We start from the raw sequence: 19,732 nt of genomic DNA on the forward strand, positions 1-19,732 counted from the left end.
TGTTAAAAAAAAAGATATTTAAAACCCCAGTAATTAAAAACCATGCGACACATACATACCAATACATAAAATATAAAAGCCTTGGGGAAGTGTTTCAGTTCCCCCATGCCTGGCGATATAGGTGTGCCTTGTGTAATTTGCGAAAGACAATCCATTGGCTCTTGTCCTGCCTTCAGGTGCTTTGGAGACGATTTCTGCTTGTACACAAAGCACAAAGCTTGCACATGAAGCATAAAGTTTGTACATAAAGCACAAAGGCATCTAACGAGGTATACCGTAAGCTACGTCTTTGAAAGATAGAAAAATGTGGGATAGACAGCATCACTATCAGATGGATTCGTAACTGGCTGACAAACCACATTCAATATGTAGTCTTCAATGGAACTACATCTACATGGAGGGAAGTAAACAGTGGAGTTCCCCAAGATTCCGTCCTAGGCCCAGTATCTTCAATATTTTCAGAAAAGATTTAGATGAGGGGATAGAAGGGGATCTCATCAAATTTGCAGTTGACCCCAAACTGCCAGGAATAGTCAACTCTCCAGGCTCAAGACCCCAGGAAGAATCTTGACTAGATTGGGGCACTGGGCCCTACCTAACAAAATAAAATTCAGTGGTGAGAAAAGTAAAAATTTACACCGAGAAAAGAAAAATAAAGAATAGGTGGAATCTGGTACAACATCAGGAACTGTGAGAAGGATCCAAGAGTCCGAGCGGACAACCACTTAAATATGAGCCAGCAGTAGCTGTCAAAAAAACAGCCAATGCAATCCTAGGCTGCATTAACAGAGGGACTGAATCAAGATTGCACGAATTGCCTTTTAATGCCTTGGTCAGACCATACGTATAGTCTGGAGGACAGAAGGAAAAGGGGGGACATGATTGAAACATTTAAATATGTTAAAGGGTTGAATAAGGTTCAGGAGGGAAGTGTTTTTAATAGGAAAGTGAACACAAGAACAAGGGGACACAATCTGAAGTTAGTTGGGGGGAAGATCAAAAGCAACGTTAGAAAATATTATTTTTCTGAAAGAGTAGTAGATCCTTGGAACAAACTTCCAGCAGACGTGGTAGATAAATCCACAGTAACTGAATTTAAACATGCCTGGGATAAACATATATCCACCCTAAGATAAAATACAGAAAATAGTATCAGGGCAGACTAGATGGATCATGAGGTCTTTTTCTGCCATCAGTCTTCTATGTTTCTATACTTGGAATATTGCCTCCAGTTTTGTTCACCATGTTATAAATAGATATTGAGACTCTACAAAGAGTGTAAAGAAGAGCAACAAAGATGGTTAGGGGGTTGTAAGCTAAAACATTCTAGCATATCTAGTCCAATGGGCCCACGCCCCACAAGGGGGCAATTTCATTTTTAATAGGGCAATTGGAACCTGGTTTAAACCTAGTTAATGGCCTTTTAGACTTCCTCCACTTGAGTAGTTCACTTTTGAATAATAAGAATTACATGCCATGCCGGAGGGGGGGGGGGAGGCCTCAGGATTTTAGAGATGCTTGGGTTGGGCATGGCCAAAAAAAGGTTGGGGAGTACTGATCTAGTCTAATGAAAAGAAGGAGTAGGGGTAATATGGTAACAGTGTTCCAATATTTGAGGGACTGCCACAAGAAATAGTGGGGGTCAGCCTCTTCTCCAATGCATCTAAAGGCAGAAGAAGAAGCAATGGATGGAAACTAATCAAGGAGAGAACCAATCTAGAACTAATGAGAAATTTCCTGGCAATGAGAAAAATTAAGCAGTGGAACAAGTTGCTTCCAGAAGTTGTGGATGCTCTATCATTGGAGGTTTTAAGAAGCGATGGGGCAGCCATTTGCCTGAAATGGTATAGGGCAGGGCTGTCAAATTCCCTGCATGCAGTCCAGGTGGGTCATGCCTTGGCCATGCCCATGCCCGGTTTAGTGAATGGGAAAACAGTCCCGATATGTCACATGCTGCTGCTGTGACGACATAAGTTTGACACCCTTGGTATTGGGTTTCCTGCATGAGTAAGGGGGTGGTGGTGGATTAAAAGACCTCCAAGGTCCCTTCCAACTCTATTATTCTGTCAACTGAGGAATATGGAGCTATTGTGTACTGTTTACACAATTAATTAATAAATTGACATTTATTGCATTCTGGAACCCCTTCCCACTACCAACTGAAGAGTTCAGGTCCTCTGTAAAGGCAAATGCGGTGGGCTGAACAGTGGACTTGCACAGGGGAAAAAGGCAGCAGATGTAGCTGGGCTGAGGTCCATCTGAGGTCATTTACCATCTGCTACAGTACAAAGATATATGAGTTGCATAGAACAGTTGGTGAAGCCCTGGACATCAATCTCCTAGGTCTATGGGGAGCCCTGAATGTAAATCAAGGGAATAAACACAAAAATGGAAAGACGAATTCAGACGCAAACTCTATCCTCGGTGTGGGATAGACAGTCTTTGTGATAATGTGAAGTAAATTTGTGAGCTTATAAACATACCGGTCAGTTCCTATTTTAATGTATTTTTAATTATGTATGGTTTGTCTGGATTGTATGATTGTTTTTTATAAGGGTTTTTAAAAATTGTTTTAAAAATTGGATTTGTATATATATTGCTTGTTGTGAGCCACTCCGAGTCCTCTAATAAATAATAATAATAATAATAATTATTATTATCATTATTATTATTATCATTATTATTATTTGCCTTGGTTCCTCATTAGGAATTCTGAGGGATGTAAGTATACTGTTGTGTTTGTTCCTTAGAAAATGACACTTTAAAAAAAAATGTATTAAAAGTGAGATGTGGGTGGACGTATTTCGCACACCTACAGGTCTGGGTGTGAAAAATTCCCTTTTCTTGTAAGGCTGGGGATTCCGAAAGCAAAATTTTGTGAGGGATTTCAGCAATTCTTTGCTTCCATGCATGCTGGAAACCAAAATCGCCGGTATCTTGCATGCACGTATGTCCCCTTGTGAGATTTCAGCACCTTTTTTCCCCTCCTACGCATGCATGGAAGCAAAATCACGTTGGGGATGCATGCACAAGCATAGTACATGCACGTGAGACTCCACATGCTCTGTGCCCAGCGCACTGATAGCAGGAAGTAGGAGCAATCCACCTCTGATCCATTTGCTCTATTGGATCCACCATAGTTGTAATGTGTTAGTCTGCATTTCAAGGGAACAAGAAACGCCCCCTCAAGATGGATCCCTTGCCAAAGGCAGTGATGAACAGAAGCACATTCATAGAAAGGCTATCAAGATGGTGAGAGGATTGGAAATCAAATCCCATGAGAAACTGTTAAGAGGACCTAGGCAGACCTTGTGGAAGAGACGGCTCAGAGAGGATACGATAGCTGTCTTCAAATACTTGAAGGGCTGTCACATTGCAGAGAGTTTGGACTCCTTCTCTTTTCCTCCAGAGAGAGTAAAATTGGAATTAATGGGATTGGAACTTCAAGGATGTAGATATTATGAAGAACGTCTTGATAGTAAAAGCTGTCAATCAGTGGAACGGGTTACTGCATGGAGCGGTTTCTTCCCCTTAACAGGAATTTTTTAAACAGAGCCTGGATAACCATCTATTGAGAATAGTGTAGTACACAGAGGTGTCAAACTCGATTTCATTGAAAGTTGCATCAGGGTTGTGTTTGACCTCCGGGGAGCTGGGATGGGCGTGGCCATGGTGGGCGTGGCTAGCTCAAAGTCATTTGGGTTGGGGGCACCTGTGGTGGCCTGAGTGCTCTGCCAGTGAAAACGGGCTCCCGAGCTCTGTTTTAGGCTACAAAGGCCTCCTGCAACCCTCTGCTAGTGAAAACAGAGCTCAGGAGGGCTGCGTGTGGCTCTCCCAAGCTCTGTTTTTCCTGGCAGAGGCACTGTGGGCCATTCCATCACTGTTTCCAGGGCAGACCCGCGGGCCAAATCTAAGCACATTCCGGGCCAGATGTAGCCTGGGGGACTTGAATTTGACACCCTTGGTATAATGAATTCTGCATTGTGCAGGGGATTGGACTCTATGACTTCTCTGGAAAGTTCCAACACAATAATTCGATGAAACACAAATCAGGAAAGATCATAGGGTATCAGTTAATGGCCTATGTGCCCCTGGATTCACAATTAGTGATGGGCAAACCCAACGGTGTTCGGGTTTGGCAAGTTCGGACGAACTTTACGCAAAATTCGGCCGAGCCCGAACCGAACCTGAACCCGGACGGGGAATCCCACCAAGAGATTCCGGGGGTGGAGCTTTGACATCACATATACCGGCAGGTTGCTAAGGATGCCAAGGTGATCACTTCCTGGATTCCATGGAATCCAAGAAGTGATCACCTTGGTGTCCTTAGCAACCTGTCGGTGACGTCAAGGCTCCGTCCCCGGAATCTCTTTGTGGGAGGGATTCCCCAGCTCCTTCAAAGGGAGGTCTTCACATAAAAATAAACATTGTTATTTTTATGAAAAAGGACCGCCCTTTGCTTGCAGCGCTGCTGCGGCGTCCTTTCATGTAAAAATAAACATTGTGCGGGTTCGGTTCGCCCATCAATATTCACAATCAATTTTTTAGGAATCTGAGTTCATTTTGCCCGTGAAAATAATTAAGATACTTCTTAGAAGACATGCTTGGTCTTTATAGAGGGGGACCACACCCAAGTACAGGTCAGCAAGGCATCTTTTGAAGGCTCATGGAATGACAAAGATATTCAAGCGCCTTCAAACAATTCTTAAGTTGGGTGATTTCTGACAGAGCTACAGTAAATAAGAGAACTGGAATTCTCCTAGTGCCTTTCCTTTATATTTGAAGTGCTTCCAATGATATCTAATATGCGGATGATGACGATAAAGAAATTGTTAATATAACAACAATTCATTCTTCTTCAATGCAATGTGCACAAGCAATCTGTGGGGCCCCTCAAAGGGAATAGCCGAAGGAAAATTTCCCTTTATATTTCAGATATTTCCCTCCCCTGCAACTTACTTGAACAACAGTTCTGATGGGAAATTACTTCTGGAGGAGACAAAATCCCCTTATGGATCTTAAGAACTTCATAAAAGAATGGACTATGGGCATCTGTGTTGAACAGCAAAGCACTGTTTTTCATAATGTAGCCTTCCCTACAGAGCAAGCTACTGCTCAATCTTCTGTTGGGAATCGTCTTTCGCATGCATTTAATGTTATTATATCATACTTTCTCTTCGCTCTAAGGACCTCACGGGTGGAGAGCTTGAAGCCTGCGAGCCCTAATTGGCCCTTGTCTGTTGTTCTTTGAATCTCTGTAAGGCCCACTCGGCAATCCCTACCACTGCAGTTGATGAGCCTGCGGTTGAGCTCTTGGAAACAGATGGCAATAAAGCAGCAACTATTTGGAGACGTGGGGAAAGCTGGGTGGTTGGGAGGGAGAGGGATGAACTGTTCCTCTATGAATTGGCAAGTTATGCATGCATGCATGGTTTTCATTTCTCTTCCCTTCCCTGAGGATATTCTGTGGGGATAGGAGTCCACTCTATGAGATAGATTGATTTTCATCCATCGTGTTCGAAGATGACCTTGGCATCTCAGAGGTTGTGGGCTGTCCGCGGTGTGTCTGCAGGTGGCTTGTAAGGCCTATATGGGCACGAAATGTTCTGTCACACGATGTGTGGACATCATTGTTGCAGCATTTGCAGCTCTGGCTTTTGTGAAGTGCTCATTTCTCTTCCCAGAGGGAATGATCTGTTAGACATGCATATCATCACTATTAAATTATTGCACAAATCTGTGTCTTTGCACTCTGCATAGGTTTCTTTGTTCATGGTAATTTCTGGCCTGTTCCATGTAGGTACATGCTGCATTTGGGTGTGTCCCAAGCCAAATCAGATCTGAAGAATGGAGATAGGTTTCCCCCGAGTGGCCTAAATCTGAACCTGCCCAATTTTTAATGGAGATTCTCAGTCATCCAGGTCAGGGTTGTTGCAAAGGTGTTTTTTCAAGAGGCAACTGGACTTCCTACTTTTTCTTTGAAAGCATCCTAAAAGCATTTCGCTTCTCATCCTTCTTGGATGAGAAGCAAAATGTTTTCAAACATAAAACCAGAAAGTCAAATTGCCTCTTGAAAAAGCAACTTTGAGACTGTCTGAAGTTTTGTTAATGAAGTAGCTTGTGGTGCCGCACTCTAATCACTGCGCCACCACAGCTCATGATATGCCAAACAAGGGACTGCCAAAAAAAGCCATCAGTAAACAGCCAAACCAAAGAATCTCTAAGATCAACCCCACCCATACAAACAGGCAAGACACCAGAATATAAATTGACAGCAAACAGCACTCCTTACTAGCACCTGATGAGGTTCCCTAGTTAAGCTAATGAAACATCTGCAAGAAAACAAGCAAGCTCAGAGAGCGCCAAGGAAATCTTCATTTATTTTATTTATCTGTCTGTCTGTCTGTCTGTCTGTCTGTCTGTCTGTCTGTCTGTCTGTCTGTCTGTCTGTCTGTCTGTCTATCTATCTATCTATCTATCTATCTATCTATCTATCTATCTATCTATCTATCTATCTATCTATCTATCTGTTTGATTTGTATGCCGCCCCTCTCCGTAGACTCGGGGCGGCTAACAACAGTAATAAAAAAAACCATCATATAAATCCAATACTAAAACAACTAAAAAACCCTTATTGTAAAACCAAACATCCCTACAAACAAACATAACATGCATAAATTGTAAAGGCTTAGGGGGAAAGAATATCTCAGTTCCCCCATGCCTGACAGCAGAGGTGGGTTTTAAGGAGCTTACGAAAGGCAAGGAGGGTGGGGGCAATTCTAATCTCCGGGGGGAGTTGGTTCCAGAGGGCCGGGGCCACCACAGAGAAGGCTTTGCCCCGGGCCCCGCCAAATGACATTGTTTTGTTGACGGGACCCGGAGAAGGCCCACTCTGTGGGACCTAACCGGTCGCTGGGATTCATGCGGCAGAAGGCGGTCTCGTAGATACCCTGGTCCGGTGCCATGAAGGGCTTTATAGGTGATGACCAACACTTTGAATTGTGACCGGAAACTGATCAGCAACCAATGCAGACTGCGGAGTGTTGGTGTTACATGGGCATTTTGGGGAAAGCCCATGATAGATCTTGCAGCTGCATTCTGCACGATCTGAAGTTTCCGAACACTTTTCAAAGGTAGCCCCATGTAGAGAGCATTACAATAGTCAAGCCTCGAGGTGATGAGGGCATGAGTGACTGTGAGCAGTGACTCCCGGTCCAAATAGGATCACAACTGGTGCACCAGGCGAACCTGGGCAAACGCCCCACTCGCCACAGCTGAAAGATGTTTCTCTAATGTGAGTTGTGGATCGAGGAGGATGCCCAAGTTGCGGACCCTCTCCGAGGGGGTCAATAATTCCCCCCCAGGGTGATGGACGGACAGATGGAATTGTCCTTGGGAGGCAAAACCCACAGCCACTCCGTCTTATCAGGGTTGAGTTTGAGTCTGTTGACACCCATCCAGGCCCCAACAGCCTCCAGACACCGGCACATCACTTCCACTGCTTCGTTGACTGGACATGGGGTGGAGATGTAAAGCTGGGTATCATCAGCGTACTGATGATACCTCACCCCATGCCCTTGGATGATTTCACGCAGTGATTTCATATAGGTATTAAATAGCAGGGGGGAGAGGACTGACCCCTGAGGCACCCCACAAGGGAGAGACCTCGGGGTCGACCTCTGACCCCCCCATTAACGCTGACTGCGACCGACCGGAGAGGTAGGAGGAGAACCACTGAAGAACAGTGCCTCCCACTCCCAACCCCTCCAGCCGGCGCAGAAGGATACCATGGTTGATGGTATCGAGGGCCGCTGAGAGATCAAGGAGCACCAGGACAGAGGATAAATCCCTGTTCCGGGCCCGCCAGAGATCATCCATCAACGCGACCAAAGCAGTTTCCATGCTGTAACCGGGCCTGAAACCTGACTGCTGGGGACCTAGATAATCGACTTCTTCCAAGGACCGCTGGAGCTGGAGCGCCACCACCTTCTCAACAACCTTCCCCATAAAGGGAAGGTTGGAGACTGGACAATACTTATTAAGTACGGCTGGGTCCAGGGAAGGCTTCTTGAGGAGGGGGCGTACAAGTGCCTTCTTATAGGGTGCTGGAAAGGACCCACTCCCCAAGGAAGCATTGACAATCTCCTGGACCCAGCTCCGTGTCACCTCCCTGCTGGCCGAAACCAGCCAGGAGGGACACAGATCCAGTAAGCAGGTGGCAGAACTCACAGCTCCAATGGCCTTGTCCACTTCATCAGGTGTTAGTACCATGTTAGTACCAAGTACATAACTAGTTGAATTTGGCAATATATAAAATAACCCAACAATGTATGCTTACATGTAATAGAATACTATTGCTTGAAGAACCAGTGTTACGGATTGCCATAAGAGGGAGCCAGAAGCATGACTCTCTCTCAGACTCTCTCTGCTATTCTCTACTAGTTTTGTCTTTGTGACTATGCTGTAGAACTGTGTGTTCAAATGATGGTTTAATGCATTTGTAAGCTGAACAAATAAGGCTTATAGTATTGTGTATGTATTGAGAGTTATTTGACTGACGTAAATGTGTATGACTAGGATTGTTCTTGACTAAGACATTTGCCCAAGTAAATAATACTTTATATACTGAATTGTATTACTGAATTATTACTTGTATCTCTGAGCTATCAGCTGGATATTTACATAATCTCCATGTTTCCTCTGTGTATGTGTATCTTTGGCTACTAAGAGATTAATCTGCAGATTCCTTAACACTTAACAACAACCTACTCCCTAACAAATAATTTGGTTTCAGAAAAAAATTATCTTGCAACCTGCAACTCCTTCACTGCAAAAATATATGGACTACAACATCTTCAGGGCAAATAAATAGATGCAATTTACATTGACTTCTGTAAAGCCTTTGACTCAGTGGTTCATGACAAACTACTTCTAAAACTCAAATCTTATGACATCTTAGGATACCTCCATAATTGGATAACTGTGTTCCTATCAAACAGACAAGTTGTCAAAATAGGGAGCACCATATCTCATCCTGTTCCAGTTAAGAGCGACATACCCAGTGAAGAGCTACCAAAATTTTTGCTACCACACTGTGGGCGTGGCTTATTCAGGACGCCCTGCATTTTCTTTCAATATCTTTCAGTGCAAATTGGGTGCTCTGGGGTGGAGTTCCATTTTTGTTATCCCACTTCGTTTCCCCCCATCCAGGCAGTAGCTCACCCCTGGGCATATCCCAAGTCAGCGTACTTGGACCATCACTCTTCATACTCTATATAAATTACCTTTGTGACCACATTACAAGCAACTGCATTCTTTTTGCCAATGATGTAAAACTTTTCAACACCACCAATAACACAGCTACTCTCCAAAAAGACCTTGACTTTGTGTCTGAATGGTCAAACATCTGGCAACTCCAAATCTCAACCAAAAATGCTCTGTCCTACACATTGGCAAAAAGAATCAAAACACCAAATACAAGCTGCATAAACAAGACCTTGCAGACCACCACCACTCCGTTAAAGACCTTGAAATACTAATATCTCCGAGTCTTCGGAGAGGGGCGGCATACAAATCTAATAAATAACAACAACAACAACAACAACAACAACAACAATAATATCAAATGACCTTAGTGCCAAAGCCCACTGCAACAACATTGCCAAAAAGGCTTCAAGGGTTGTTAACCTAATCCTATGTAGCTTCTGCTCCAGTAATCTCACACTACTAACCAGAGCATACAAAATTTTCGCCAGACCAATCCTTGAATACAACTCAGCTGTCTGGAACCCACACCGCATTTCAGACGTAAACACTCTAGAAAATGTCCAGAGATACTTTACCAGAAGAGTCCTTCCCTCCTCCACTCGCAAGAGAATACTCTATGTAACTAGACTTACAATCCTAGGTTTAGAAAGCTTAGAACTACATCGCATTAAACACAACTTAAACATAAAAATCATCTGCTACAACATCCTTCTTGTCAATGACTACTTCAGCTTCACCCACAACAATACAAGAGCACACAACAAATACAAAATTAAAGTAAACCGCTCTAAACCCGACTGCAGGAAATATGACTTTAGTAACCGAGTTGATGCATGGAGCTCACTACCAGACTCTGTAGTATCATCACCTAACCCCCAAAACTTTAACCATAGACTATCCACTGTTGACCTCTTCTGATTCCTAAGAGGTCAGTAAGGGGCATGCATAAGTGCACCAGAGTGCCTTCCGTCCCGTCTTAATCTTTCTCTTTTACTAGTATCATGTATATAAATATTATTATATCTTTGTATACCGCCAGTACGTACTTGACAAAACAAACAAACAAACAAATAAATAAACATTTCAACCCTGAGCTACAAATATTCTCCTTTATTGGTACATCTCTGTTTTCCTAATGGGTGAATAAGAGACGTCAACTTTTATGTCCTTGCTCAGGAAAAGAAGACTTCTGTGATACTGATCAACAAGCTCAAATATCTACCTTTACAGGGGCAAAGGCAGTGATTCCCAAAGGAGGCATAATTGCCTCTCCCATTCAAATCCCTTTCTAGAAGCCTCTTAGGACTTCCTAACAGGAATTCTCTCCCCCTCCCCTTTCTATAATAACAGTTAACATTTTACTATATTTAATCTTTTCTTGTCCTTATGCTTTGCTGCTTTCGGATGTCTATGAATCAAATACAGTTGTACCTCTGCTTAAGAACTTTTCTAGATAAGAACCAGGTGTTCAAGATTTTTTTGCCTCTTCTTAAGAACCATTTTCTACTTAAGAACCTGAACCTGGAAAAATTTCCCATGAAATTTGAGAGTGGCACGAAGGCCCGGCCAGTTTCCTACCATTCCCCCTTTAATCCCGGCCATTTTGAGATTTTCTGGGCTGCCAGAGGAGCATTTTGGTGGTGCTTAAGGAGGCTTTGGCAGTCCAGAGTGAACAAAGTACTTTCCTTTCTCTGGGCACTTGGAGAGGGAATAAACCTCTGCCAGCACCCAGAGAAAAGAAACGTTCCCTTTGCTCTGGTCAACGACTGTCCCCCTCCTCCTCTTCTTCTTCCTCCTCCTCCCACCCAAATTCCGAGCTTTTATTTCTTTCCTAATGGGTTTGCACGTATTATTTGCTTTTACATTGATTCCTATGGGAAAAATTGCTTCTTCTTACAAACTTTTCTACTTAAGAACATGGTCATGGAACGAATTATGTTCTTAAGTAGAGGTACCACTGTATTTGTTATACCGGGCCAGGAGCAAGGAAATGTCCAGTAACATCATGGAATCATATGGGATGAAAGGTTACATCTCGGATGAAGAGCCATGTTAGCTGGAGCTGATATGATCTTCATCTGAATGCAGCTGTATGACGGACTTACACTTCTGGAATATTTCATTGTCCCCTTCACTTTACCAAAGGATTTATTTTTAAACACACCACCCCTAAAAAATGTTCAGCAGTTACCATACATGAGAATATTTCTGTGCATGCAGAGAGAAATATTTTTGTGCTACGGAATAGTTTACACCGGTATCCATGCATTGAAGCATTTAAAATTGGAACCTGGGATGAGAAAGATGCTGAATTCTATGTTAATTTGGAAAAAAGAAAAAAGAAAAATTATACAGTGTTTCCTCGATTTCCGCGGGGGATGCATTCCAAGACCACCCGCGAAAGTCGAATTTCAGCGAAGTAGAGATGCGGAAGTAAATACACCATTTTTGGCTATGGACAGTATCACAAGCCATCCCTTAAGACTTTAAACCCCTAAATTGCAATTTCCCATTCCCTTAACAACTATTTACTCACCATTATTACTGGTACTCACCATTGAATAAGACACTTAGTGATCCTGATATTTATAAACATAATTATTTATTAACAATAATTTTTTTTTTGTTATTTATTTGCAAAAATTATTAGTTTGGCGATGACGTATGATGTCATCGGGCGGGAAAAACCATAGTATAGGAAAAAAACCACGAAGTATTTTTTAATTAATATTTTTTTGAGAACCGTGGTATAGACTATTCGCGAAGTTCGAACCCGCGAAAATTGAGGGAACACTGTAATGTCTTAAATGGATTGCCATTCCTTGTGATGGAAGGTACTGTGTTAAAATTCCAATCGTTCAGCAGAGTGGATAAGGATTTCTTCTGGTGAGATCAGAGATTAAGCTTGATCAATTTCTCAGAGTCATGGCTCAGGGCCAAAGAAGGAAAGGAACTTAATTGCAACTCTACACTTGTGATATAAACAGCAGCTGCTGGGGGTAGGGTGTGCGTGTGAGTTTTAATATTGACAAAGGGCTAAGTGCATTTTGAGTGGGATGCTATTGGTACTCACTGAGGTGGAGCCAAAGAAAGCAGTGAAGAGCCATTGGCATGGGAAAGAGAAGTGAAGCCTCCCACATTTATGACCCATAATCTCAATACGGTTCAGATTTGCCTGAGCTGATCGGCAATCGTAAAACACACATTCATGTATTGTATCCATTTAAGAGAGCCATGCGCTTGCTTCCAAAATGATTTAGTGGAATTGTTTTTCCTGTTGCACAAGGGAACATGCAACACATCCCTACTATTAGTTAGAACAGCCTTACTCTTTCCCAGGGTTCAAAGTTGCACAAATGAATGGATTTTCTAAAGCAGCAGCATTTTTTCTTTAGGCACCTCCGGAAGCTGAAAAAAATTGGCTTGCTTTAATACAAGGATTTCCAACCTTGGTGACTTCACAACTTGTGGACCTCAACTCCCAGAATTCCTCAGCCAGAAATTCTGGGAGTTGAAGTCCACAAGTCATAAAGTTACATAAAGCAAATGTGCAAATAAAAAGATTGGAAGAGACGTGGATAATCCCCCTGATTCTTCTTGATTTGACTGTAAAATGGAAATAAGTGGAGTTAAAGATAGGGAGCAGACATATTAAGACATTAAAGATATCATAAAATAGCAATGTATGGAGGTGATGTAAATATCTGGCTGTATGGATTGTATAGAGCAAAAACTGGAACATATCATACAAAGAATAACAAGTATAGGCCAGAACTATGAGGAAAGAATGGAAGAATCTGAAAAAGTGGAAAGGACAGCAGATTTGGGAAATCAACACCAAGATAATGAGAGGATAATAATAAAATTGATGGTGAAGAAGGGATTAGAGCAGACTTTAGAAGACATGAAAGTGAAATGGGAGAAACAGGAAGACAGTTGGGGAGAAGAAGAAGGGGTCAGAATAGGTAGTCATAGAATTAAATACTGAGGGATAAAGACAAGGAGAAAGAAAGTTCGAGATTATAGTCAAAATAGAGACTCAAAAGCAGATGAAATAAATGATCTAAAAGAAGTACACTGCTCAAAAAAAATAAATGGAACACTTAAACAAGAGAATATAACTCCAAGTATTCAATGAGAATATTTCATTCATTCAGATCTAGGATGTGTTATTAAGGATGTGTTATTAAGGATGTGTTATTAAGGGGCGTACATAAGTGCACTGGTGTGCCTTTCGTCCCCTGTCCAATTGTCTTTCCTTTCTCTCACTTATCAAATATATTTTCTTTCTTTCATATATCCTCTCCTCTAAGTTCACTTTACCCTTATATATATTAACTACATGTCTATTTTTCTTCCTATGTATTTGTGTATTGGACAAATGAATAAATGAAGTGAAATGAAATTTGAGTGTTCCCTTTATATTTTTGAGCAGTATATGTGGGAGACAACCTAAAAAAAAGAGAAGATTAAAAATTTGGATGAGGGTGAAAGATGTGGGATAAAAGGGAATGAAAAGAAAAAGAGGACAAAGCAAAAGATGTTAGATTTTTAATAATGTGTAAGAATATTAGAATATTAAGCACTATATAATTGTTTGTATGTGGTGTTAAGAGATAAACATTATTTTTGAATATTTGTTAGAAATGTAATTAAGGAATTTATATTACTACAAGAATTGTATAAGTGGAAAAATGAATTTGTATTAATAGTAAGAGTACAAGAAATGAAGAATTGGAGAGAATATTATATACACAAAAATTGGGAGCAACAATAAAAAGCTACAGAATAGATCATGATGGATATATGGAAAATTTGAATAATATAAAAAGAAAGATCACATCTGATTATTAGAATGATAGAAAGGGGAAAAAGAGGGCTAAAATAAAGACAGAAATATGAAGGGGAAAAGAGTAAAAATTGATATTAAAATGATAGGGAGCGTGATGGAATCATGAGAAGGATTAGAATTGAAAGATGATAATAGATATTATGAGTTAAAATCAGAAATGAAAATGAATTATAATTATTGAGAACAATGTTGTTATAATTACTCGTATTGGTATGTATGAAACCCAGAAAACAAACCATTCACGACATTTCCCAGTGGCTGATCAGAACCCACAGGATTAGCTTTCACCAGGTCCTATTGGTCAAACAGTGTCGATTGGCGGGACTATGGGGGAGGGCCTTCTCTGCGGCAGCCCTGGCTCTCTGGAATCAGCTATCCCTGGAGATCTGTACTACCACCCCCCTCCTGGTCTTCCGGAAGGCCTTAAAAACATGGCTTTGCCAGCAGGCCTGAGACCATTGAGCTATAGCACTCTGCTCCGACCCAGAAATTATGAATGTTTTTTGGAATGGGGTTTTTATTGCTATTTATGGTTTTAATATGTATGCTGCCCAGAGTCCATCAGGAGTTGGACGGCCTATAAATTCAATAAAACAAACAAACAAACAAACAAACAAACAAACAAACAAACAAACAAACAAACAAACAAACAAACAAGATATGTAAAAATAAAAGATTAAAAAACTTTTACTAAAAAAACCCACAAAATCAGGAAAACCCTCTGGACTCCTTCAACAAGTAGCACGCCTCAGCAGACCTTGGGAGGAGATCGTGATGGATTTTATAGTCAAACTCCTAGAGAATGGGGGAAACAGTGATTTGCACAGTAATTGACTTGTTTTCCAAGCAAGCCCATTTTACTGCTTGCTCCAGGCTACCCTCAGTGAAGAAATTGGCAAAAATGTTCATCAAAAAGATCTACCGATTGCATGGAATGCCCTGTTGGGTGATATCAGGCAGAGGATTCACTGCTACATTTTGGAGAGTTCCTCAGATCGGTTGGATCCACCCAGGGACCTAGTTCGACTTTTCATCAAAGTACGAATGGCGTGGTGAAACGAGCAAACGCAATGGTGGAACAATATATAAAATGCTATGTGGATTATCAACAGGAAAACTGGGCGGACCTATTGCTGTTTGCAGAAGTAGCTTACAACCACACAATGCATGGAAGCAGTAAATCGATCCCTTTCCAGGTCACAAGCGGCATGGAATTTGTCCCTATGCCTGAGCTACCCAAAGAGACACCATCCTCCATGACATTGACTGACTGGATGGGGTTGCTGAGGAAAGAGTGGGAGAACATGAAGAAAACATTAGCAGATGCCATGGAAGCATATAAAAAGCAGATGGACAAACACCAATCTCTTCAACCTCCTTTCCATGTAGGACATCAGGTTTTCCTGTCAACTAAATATACAGTATAAGACTGAAACTGCCAAGTAAAAAGCTAGGATCTACTGTAAGTTTTTAGTTTATTTATTTATTATTTATTTTATTAATTAGATTTGTATGCTGCCCCTCTCCAAGGACTTGGGGCAGCTCACAATATGTCAAAAACAATATACCATATACATATCTAAAAATCCAGTTAATATACTAAAAAACTTTTCAAAACTCTAATAAGATTTAAAACCATTCATTAACATTCACACAGCAAAACATACTACACTTGTCGTCCAGGGGACTAGGGTCTAATGGTCCCAAGCCTGGTGGCATAAATAAGTCTTTAAGCTTTTACAGAAGGTGAGGAGTGTGGGGGCAGTGCGAATCTCCAGGGGGGGGGGGAGCTGATTCCAGAGGGCCGGTGCCCCCTAGGCACCGGCCCTCCCCTAGGTCCCGCCATACGACATTGTCTAGTTGACGGGACCTGGAGAAGGCCGACTCCTTGGGGCCTAATAAGTCACTGGGACTCATGTGGTAGAAGGTGGTCCCATAGTGAAAGTAATTAACCCAGTGACAATCCAGCTTAGCCTCCCAAGTATATTAGGGAAAACACATCTTGTCTTTCATCGCAGCTTGCTGAAACCAGCATTTAGGTCAAGGCTAAGACCACAGACCTGACCAGCTCTTAAATCTATAGTGGTACAATGGAAACACTATTATGAGGTAAAAAGAATCCTAGACTCCAGATTATTTAGAGGTAGATTACAATACTTGGTTTATTGGAAGGGGTCCCCTTTGTCTGAAGCTACTCAGGTAAAAACCTGGGAGCTGCCCCAAGTCTTCGGAGAGGGGCGGCATACAAATCTAATAAATGATGATGATGATGCGAGAGCAGATAGGTTAGTGAAGCAATTCCATGATAAGTATCCTGATAAGATCAAGAGTTCCCCTGGGTGGGAGAAGGGGTGGTTAGGTGATATTGGTTAACCCACTCTGTTGCTCTCTTGATCTCAGTTCAGGATTCGATCACAGGATGGAGGGGGGTGGCCTGGGAGTCCTGGAAACCCCCTTGGGCATTGGATCTTCAGACCTGCCGCATTTAGTGCTGTGGAAAATTGGGAGGGAAGATTCTGTGAATGGGGAGATACAGTCAAAATAACATTCCTTTCTCCGAGAGTCAAGGTCACTCTCACCTGTACTTGGAGGGATGTGCTTGGGAGGTATCTCCAGTTGGGATGGTGCATTGATTGGATCATGTGATGGACACCTGGGTGCTGGAGCATGGACTTGAATTTTCTTCTGGGTGTGGAAAACTGGAAGCTTTCAGATTTGGGTTTTCCCAGATTTGCCAATATGACAGCTCTAATAAAATGGAACTTTGAGAAAACTCAAGTCTCAGAGATTTCTTTTCATTGGGGGTGTGACTTGGAACCCTGACAATGGTAGGAAAAATAAACTGTCCCTCCAGAATTGGGATTAGGGTTCTTCACACGTGCCCTGTGTGGCCTAAAAGTAGAGCTACCATAATATTCCTTTGAGCTGGGCTCCTCTGAATTAAAATGCAGAAGTGCTTTGAAATACATAGATTGAGCTGCCCCCCCAATCTTATCCTGCTTTTAACGCTAAGTAATCCTTTGCAAACCTCAAGAGAAATAACTTGACCTGTCAGCCAATTTACAGTATTTATTTTTTTAGGCTATTAACTCTTTTCCATTTAACTGATTATCATACATATTACATTTTTCTCCAGCACAGATGATGGTACGTTGCTTTTCAATCAAGGCAGTTGCTTCTCTGAACAATTCAACACAAATAACGTACTGCTGGGGAAATCCTCTCCCACACATTGCTTAAATTGGAATCTGGAGAGAGGCGCACACGAGTCTTTCACACAAGCATAAGTGGAGGGCTGAGTCATGTGTGATAAGTGGACAGAATCAGGAAATATGCTTTTAAAAAAACAATTATGGACAACAAATACAATAATAGAATTTGCAGGTCAATGTGCTGGCTGATATTTTCAAGATCAGATCGCATACGTCTGCCGAGAACTAGTTTGCCAAGCCAGAAGTGGAACTTTAAAATTACCCTTAGAAGGAAAATATTGAGACATTAAATAGTTAAGAAATGGGCATTTTACGCATATAAATAAAGAGAAAGAATCAAGAATCAGGAAAGAAAGGTTTTTAGTGCTGATATCTGATGCTAACACCTCACTGAGTAATGCTTTAATTTTTAATTTTAAGCATGGAAAAAAGTTCTCAGCAGACTGTGTAGATAGCATCTAAAGGCAACTCTTGTCCTCCATGATTATTTATCCATTATTGTAATATTAATTATAGCCAAAATATCATGTAATGTTACACAAGGTGAACTGAGGCACCCAAATGTTATTTACAACTATGTTATTTACAACTATGTTATTTACAACTATTTCCCCACCTTCCAACAAAAAACTGAGATTAGATCTTGGTGATTAGATCTTTTAGATGCATGTCCTAATGTTGATATCTAAATATTTTGGAGTATAACTCCCACAACTCCCTACTATTGACCATGTTGGCTGGGACTGATGTAACTTTTAATCTAAATGTGGAGGCATCCAAGTTGTTTACTCATTTAATTTCCTAACTCTAATTGCTAAACAAAAACTGTGGACAGTATGATTCCATTCAAAGACTTATGTATTGCTTAATTGTACATCTTAGTACATCTAGTTAGTACATCTTAGATTTGAGCAGAAATAAAGCAGGATGGCATAGATTTGAGCAGAAGTAAATCAAGATGCAAGATATTTCTGTTCCTGAGTGAAGTGTTTTGTCTATAGCATCTTTTCCAACCCTGTTTCTGTCAACATGGCAAAATAAATCTTAAAACATTGGTACAATCTATTCTTGGCAAAGGTGCTTTTTCAGAATGACCAATTTTTTGTACTGCCCTTCCCACATATTGTTACTTCACATCCATCTTCTAGAAAAGCTATGAGGAGGTCAAAAACTTGATTATGTTTTCTAGCTTCCTCAGTTAACCCTCAGAAAGGAAGTATTCTACCAACTAGCCAGCAACTCAGCTCTCAGCAAAACTAAGGTTTCTTCCCATCACTGATACTACAGAAACTAGGTAATCATCACTCACCACAGTAAAATCTTCAGGCCTGCAAATTTCCCCACGATATCTACAAGTCAGCATCATGTCCTCCAGCTGATGGCTGCTGTGGTTATAAAAATTAAACAGATTGAGGGGCTCTTCGGGCACTTCAAAGCCAGGTGTAGCCAGTGGGAAGCCTGCTTCCAGATAAGTACCTACATCATAGCCCAAAAGCGGTGAAATATAAGACAAGGAATCGTAGGTGAGCTGAGACACTCGGATGCGATTGAGATTGCAGAAAGTGACGGCAGGGAAAGTCAGCTGTGGACTCTCCTGCTCATCCAGCTGTGTGACACGATGATATTCCAGATAGTAGAAAATTCGCCCAGTTACCTGGGATAAGAAAATGGAGAAGGAGATCAGGAACACACCTGCCCAGAGGATCTGGCGGATTCCAAATCCATTCCCTATGAAGATATGGTTGGCGCCATGCAAGGTGCAGCGGTTGGCGAAGGCTGTCAGATTTGGGGCCGCCCCTTCATCTTCCTCCCATAGTTCTTCTTCCTCTTTGGAATCCTTTTCGGAGTCTTCTGGATTGTGCTGGTCATAAAGAGATTTGTCGTGATTACTTTCAGCAGGGCTCTTGGCGGTGGGTTTCTCTTTGTTCGAGGAGAAGGAGATGGTGCAGAAGACCTGGATTGGCATCCTGTCCTTTCTTGCCAGGTTTCTTCCAGGAGGGCCCTCCCACTCCCTGGCTGGCTATTAACAGGACTCCCCCCAGGATTCTTTTTAGCGCTGGAGGTCAGAGGTGAATCATTAGGGAAAAGGAAGAAACAGAATGTAGCTGAACTAAGTTTGGGAGATTCCAGAACGTGGTGAGAAAAGGGCTGGGATTGGACGAAAGAAAGAAACGGGGGGGGGGGGGGGAGGAATAAAAAGAAGAAACAAGGCTGGAAATATGATGCCACTCCAGAAAATACGATGGATCCCAAAGAGAGAGAATTTGGAAAGTGGCCTAGTGCAAGGGAGCGCCAGAATAAGCTGATGACTCCAACACTCTCAAACTCTTCCCAAACTCCTCCAGATCCAGCACACGGAAGCCAAGATCTCAGAAAGCTTCAGTTCTCTGACCTCCTGCTC

At 41.9% G+C, this 19,732-nt stretch overlaps 1 protein-coding gene across 1 annotated transcript in view; it reads right to left on the minus strand.

Moving 5' to 3' along the window:
* The window catches only part of ASIC1 (acid sensing ion channel subunit 1), a 77,809-nt gene extending 58,512 nt beyond the window's left edge, over window positions 1–19,297 (minus strand). The window contains exon 1 of the mRNA XM_070740535.1: window positions 18,641–19,297. Within this exon, the coding sequence (XP_070596636.1) occupies window positions 18,641–19,297 (657 nt within the window). The remainder of the gene's footprint in view (window positions 1–18,640) is intronic.
* Between the last annotated feature and the right edge of the window lie 435 nt (window positions 19,298–19,732).

This window comes from Erythrolamprus reginae, chromosome 2 (genome assembly GCF_031021105.1).
Source record: "Erythrolamprus reginae isolate rEryReg1 chromosome 2, rEryReg1.hap1, whole genome shotgun sequence".
Classification (NCBI taxonomy): domain Eukaryota; kingdom Metazoa; phylum Chordata; class Lepidosauria; order Squamata; family Dipsadidae; genus Erythrolamprus; species Erythrolamprus reginae.